This window comes from Crocodylus porosus, unplaced genomic scaffold (genome assembly GCF_001723895.1).
Source record: "Crocodylus porosus isolate Cpor-Errol unplaced genomic scaffold, CroPor_comp1, whole genome shotgun sequence".
Classification (NCBI taxonomy): domain Eukaryota; kingdom Metazoa; phylum Chordata; order Crocodylia; family Crocodylidae; genus Crocodylus; species Crocodylus porosus.
This window is the reverse complement of record NW_017728943.1, coordinates 65,633,922-65,640,068: the sequence shown is the minus strand read 5'-3', so window position 1 is coordinate 65,640,068 and position 6,147 is coordinate 65,633,922. Positions and strand designations below refer to the sequence as shown.

Sequence of the window (6,147 nt, the reverse complement as noted above, 5' to 3'; positions counted from 1 at the left end):
GATTCAGGTCCTTCAGTCTGTCTTCATAGAGTCTTCCCTGCAGGCCCTCAACCATATGAGTAGGTCCTTTGGACTGTCTCAAGGTTGTCCACATCCCTCTTGAAGTGTGGTGACCAAAACTAATGCAAGAAAGAGTGCGGTTAGCCTTACTTATTACCTCGTCACACTCATGTTAATTTTTGAATCAACCAGGACTCTGAGATTTCTTTCCACTGCCATGGTACTCACAGTGGTAATTCCCAGTCTGTAGGTGTGTTGGAGAGTCTTTCTCCCCAAGTGAAGCACCTTGCATTTACCCATGTTAAATTGCATCATTTACCTGGGTCCTCCTTCCTCCCCTGCTTGAAAATAAGGAATAATGAGACTAAGAACCTATTTTTATAGAAAACATGCTCAAAAGCATAGCAGCTGGCTTTCTTTAAAATTGAAATTCCCGGTCTAATGCATTTCAGACTTACGTTTCCTTGTAAAGCCACTGCCCAGTATATTGCACAGTAGCGCTTGTCACGGAGTGCCATCCAATGGGGTGTTTGCCTGGGACCACTGCAGCCTTGCCTGGTGTCTGGCCTCAATCAAAGCTAACCCAGGTGTAGCTTCTAAAGTGTGGGGGAGGAGAGCCCAGCCTCCTTCCTACTCTGAGACCCTGACCTCTTGGTCTCTTGCCTTCCCTGGTTCTCTGTGCCGTGACTCAAGAAGCTATCATCCAGGGCTACTGAGAGGGACTTTACCTTCTACTAAGAAGGCCCAATGCATCCCAAAGTTTCAAGCAGTAAAGTAGTCAGTCTCTTCAGTAAAGGTATTTAGTGGGGCAAAAGTCACCCAGCCAGAGGTTCTCTGCCCCCTGCTTCCAAAGGGGTTAAGCAGCCTGTCAGTCCCCAGCCCAGCCGGCCCAGCTACGGGCACTCTCAGAGGTGCTTACCTGTTCCTTTTCTAGTCTTTCCAGGGCCTGAGTCCCAAATCTCCACTACTGCTCACTCATCTCAGACTAGACTCTCCACTCCACCCCTTCATTCCCCAGAAACCTGTTTGTTTAGTGTGCTCTCCCATTGTCGTGTTTATCCCAGACTAGGAATAGACATCCTCAAATGAAGCAGATTGCCTGTGCTGAGATATGTCCTGACATAGCTGATCCACTTCATTGGGCAAAGGGCACGTTATCCATTGTCCCATCTGTTGATACTGCAGGACAATGGGCGACATTCTCATGGGGCTTGAGGGGCCCTGGTTTTGCATGCCCCAGGAATTCCCAAATAAGATTGTGCCCTTCAAGCCCTGGGAGCACTTGCCCAGCTTTTACCACTTACAAAGGCACATATCCATAATCAGAGAAAGCCTAGGTTTCCCTGCTTATAGAGACCTCCTCCCCAGAGATCCTGGGGGTGCATCCCTGTAAGTGGGGAAAACCTTGACTTCCCCCCCAAACGCACCTTTAAGGGGACCCGCCCCAGAGATCCCAGGGCTCCAGGCAGCCCGCACTCTCACCACAGAGCAAATAGACATCAGCCATAATAAAAGGCATAAATTAAAATCACCTTTGTTGCAGACACAAATTTTGGGTATTTGTAGAAAACAAATGGCATGGATGTCTATTTGCTTGGACTTCATGGTAGCATAACAATTTTTATGGTAAGGAAGGGGACATCTGTCTCTTCCCCCTGCCCCCCATCCCCCGCTTCTCTGGACATCTCCTCCTTGTTACCTGTAATCCCCACCTTTTGTTGACATGTCAGCAAAACTGTTCACATCTGTTGATGTTGGAGCTCCGTCTTGTCTCTTCCTGCTCATAGCTTTGACACTTAGCAGGGACCCTATTAACCTTACTTTCTCTATGCACAGACAAATGAGGTAAACTGAGTCGTGCAGTATTATCAGAACATGAATAAAACCCATAGGGTGTCATACCACTAGGCTAAAAGAAGGTATTAATTAAGGATTCCTTGTACCTGATGACATACAATAACCATTTTTTTTTCTTTTTATAAAAAAAAAAAGCAAAGTGAATGTTTTTATCTCCTATAAAGCACTTCACAAACCATGGACTAGACTGTATTCTCAGTTATGCTGACACAAATACAGAACACCTTCACTAATGTCAACTAACTCTTACTGCTGTGTCAGCAGGATCAGAATTTCTTCCTAGCTGGTTGTCACCCAAATTTTATTCACTTTCACAGATATATTTTGTGATGGCAAAAGTATTTTCCTTAGTGGTGTCCAGGAGCTGGATGTGTAAGGAAAATACTTTTAAGAGAATTTTAAGGCTATGAAGATTTTAAAAATTACTCCTATAGAGTATAACACAGAAATCAATAACCAAAACAAAAAAATAGTGCATGGTGGTGAGCTGAAGCCGTTTTGTTTTCTGTACTGTCCATCCCAACTTTGATATCTGTGCTTTATTCTATTCTGTAATTTTTAGTAAAGCAAATTTATAGAGCTAGGATTCAAAGGAGTGGAGACAGGCCAATTGTCTGCTCAGCTTTTGTTGCTGCTGTGGAGATTTAATAATAAATTATTCCATTAAGTTTATAATCATATGTAGGCAGGCAAGGTTCTTTGAGTAGATGTGATATCTTTTATTAGACCATACATAGTATTGTTATGCTATAGAATATATAATTACACCCTGGATAATAACGCAATTATGGGCCCATGTAATTCTGCGCATAAAATGTATGACCATGCATTATTACATAATATCGCCTAATTTAATTTGGGCAGGCTCTGTGTCACCACCTCTGCAGGGCTCCAGGCACTCTAGCTGAGACCCCCATGTGGAGGCACTGAGTGTCGTAGCATGCAACTGGACAGCTGGTGAGTGTGGAGGGGAGCTCCTGCCTGCTGTAGGAGTATGGGGTGTGTATGGGTGGGTGTTGGCCTCCCCTGCCACACGTATCTGCATGGTGCACAGCCCCTGTTGCCAGTGGCACCAGCTGCCAGCAGCAGGCCCTCGGGGTGCTCATGGCCACGGCAGGCAGAGCTCCCCAGCGGCATGCAGTTCCAGCTGAGTCCCGAGGGCTGCATGCAGCAACACAAACCTGGCCCAGCCCGGCCAACTAGCGTGTGCCTTCAGACCAGACCAGGCTGGCTGCATGTGAGACTTGTGGCACTGCAAACGGGAGCTGTGCACCATTGGGCTGGGCTGGGCTGGCTCCAGAGGAAAGCCACATGTGGAGGCACGGAGTCCGCCCAAATCGATGGTGCACAACTCTCTTTGGCTCCTGGTCTGTATGCCATTGAAACAGGCGGGCTGCTGAAGCCAACCTGGGCCAGTGGCACACAGCTCCTGCCTGCAGTGCCTCAAGCCCTACATGCTGGCACAGAGCCAGCCCAGTCTGGTTCAAATGTATGCACCAGCAGGCCAAGCTGAGCTGGCTCCATGCTGCCACATGCAGCCCTCAGAACTCAGCTCATACCTTTGAATTTTTCTGCACATAATTGGGGTGTATATAACACACATAATACTCATATCACAAATTATTATTTTATATTAAATATTTCAGCGCATCTGTTGGTCAAAGAGCATTTGGAGCATTAATAGGAATGGAGAGTTGGAGTGTAATGGCACTTATTCATACATTCAATATCTATGTGTTGTCATATACTTTAGTAGCCCTGTCTAGACATTGGTAGATTTCTTTCAGTTATGAATTTTGAGTCTAACATCCTGTGAACTGTTAAGGGATCTTCAGGAAAGATTTTTTGTAATGGTTGAAAATTGAGCCTCCCTTAAAAAAGAAAAGGAAAAGAAAGAAACCTTTGACTATACTGCCTGGAATCAGTATGCAGCCATGAGGTCAGCATGTGCAAAGACAGGCTGTTCTAGCAACCTATTAGATGAATTAGGAGAATAAGAAGGTTTAAGGCTTTAAGGGAGATTATCCTGCTCTTCTCCACATGGCAGTTCTGATTAATGCTCTGTGTTTCTTTAATCTCAGGGTTTGTAGGTGAAAACGTACAGCCAATCCCAGAAAACAACATTGGAAACAGAATGCTTCAAAGTATGGGCTGGACTCCTGGCACGGGCCTTGGACCAGATGGCAAAGGAATATCAGAACCTATAAGAGCAATCCAGAGACCAAAGGGACTTGGACTTGGATTTAGCTGACAGAAAAGCATCCCAATTCTGCTGTACAGGCATCAGGAAAATCAAACTTAATTTAATCTAAAAAAGCTAAAACCTTTATTGTACTTGGTCATCAGCAAATCCAGTGATTCTTCACTTTTAAAGTACTGAAGCCTAAATGCTTTCTGTCGGCTACACCAGCTTATGAGCTGCAATGTACAACCACAGTGGCAAAATTGAGGTTTAGATCCTGACTTCGTAATGGTGCTAAAATAGAAAAAAAAAAGTGTACTTTTTTATTATTTTCTGTGGTCTTAAAAGAAAGTTTATGGTAGGTATAAAACCAAAATACAACTCATTTATTTTTCCTAAAAGCTTCTGACAAGATTTTAGTACTTGAGCAAGCATTGTTTGGCACCATTCACTCATTGGAAGTGGCCTGATGGGATTGGTTATCAAGGAAATAATAAAACCTTAAACAACTGCTGCAGTTATGCCATTTCAGGCAAAATATCCAAATTTGACAATTCTAGACACTGACAGTATTTGAGGATGAGTTAACATGATTGTCTCTCTACCATTGTGACGTATTTTACATTTCCACTAATGGATAGTGTGGTACAAAGTTTTGCATGAGGAAAGCATGACAAATGGTGACTGCTATCATAAGAACGTAACTCTGCTCTCCTGCATCATGCTTGTCTGTGATCAAACCCAAACACGAAAGGTTTTATCAATATTTCGATCTCTTAGAGAGTTTTTTTTAAGAAACAAATATTTTAAAAGCATTGTGTTCACCCTGGGCCTGGAAATCCTTTTTATTTTACACCAGTTGTCCCCTGACTCTCCACCTTTAAAAATAGATTAGTTTAAAATATATTTTAATCTTTGGACCCATCTAGTACACTAAAGAAGTGACTTGCATTTGTTGTTAAATAGTGATTTGGGGTGTATTGTGGAGCCAGAAGTGCATAATTCATCAACATTCAGTTTTTTTATGGTCATGGTATTTCCAGGCTGCATAAACTTCTAAATGTAGAAGAAACAGAGAAAAGACTAAAAAGAAGCAGGGAAAAAAGTGGGAATGAAGGGAATACTTTGGTAGTATTTCGCAAGTCTGAGCTAGCAATTTAAAATCAAGGAAGATCATTAAGCATTTTAATCAGTATCTAATATCAGCACAAGTAATTTCATCAAGCACCAACCCATCAAGCTGCCAGGATGCTATTTGGCCAGCAATGTAGAGCAAATTTCACTTGTATAATAAAATTGAAGGAAACCATTGTTCAGCGGACTAATGGTCAAATTCTGGTCTCATTGAAGTACTGTATTTACTCAAATAGAAGACAACCCTGATTATAAGACAAGCCCCCAGTAATTAGAAATGTCATGGCTGCCCTTGAGTTGAAACAGTCAACAGTGAGGGGAGCTACCATATGTCTTATTCAAATGGGTTGCACTAACCTATTCTTGTGGTAGGTTCCCATCAGCATGTTTGCCCACTATGGCCATGTGCACACGTGTAGACGTTTGTTTCCCCGGGGACAACTACAGTGGCTTACCTTGTCCCTGGGGAACACCTGTGCCTTTTGGGGCATGGCAGGTTAACGTGGGTGGGGTAGGGGAGGCTGAGGCCAGCACTGGGCTGCCCTCAGCAGCCTTACCTGGGGTTCTGGAGGCCTCCTAAGGCTGCATCAGCAGCAATCCTGCCACTCAGAGCCTGCCTGGCAGCTGGACCATGGCTCTGGCTGGCCAGGCTTCAGTTTTAAGTGGCATGCATTGACCCTACATGTAGTGCTCCACCTTTTTTGGTACAGGTTTTTTTTTTTAGCCCTGAATATCCAGAGAAAAAAACAACCCATGGTGCTGCCCTGCAGCACAGAGGACTGCTGGGTGTGCAGTATGTGGCACTGCAGACATGTCTGTGGTGCCATATACTGCATACTGCACAGCCACATTTGTCTGGATGTAACCTATGGGGCATGTGTTTTATAGTCATGCTCAGTTTTGCCTGCATTTAATCAACTTCATGGTTGTTTTCTGTTACTGAGCATGTGCTGCTTTTGGCAGCAGTTTAATGA

General features: G+C 43.9%; 1 protein-coding gene across 1 annotated transcript in view; it reads left to right on the top strand.

Annotated features, from left to right (window-relative positions):
• The window catches only part of GPATCH2 (G-patch domain containing 2), a 211,755-nt gene extending 206,286 nt beyond the window's left edge, over positions 1-5,469 (top strand). Inside the window, exon 10 of the mRNA XM_019549481.1 lies at positions 3,939-5,469. Coding sequence (XP_019405026.1) covers positions 3,939-4,108 — 170 coding nt within the window. The 3' untranslated portion in view covers positions 4,109-5,469. The remainder of the gene's footprint in view (positions 1-3,938) is intronic.
• Positions 5,470-6,147: the final 678 nt, after the last annotated feature.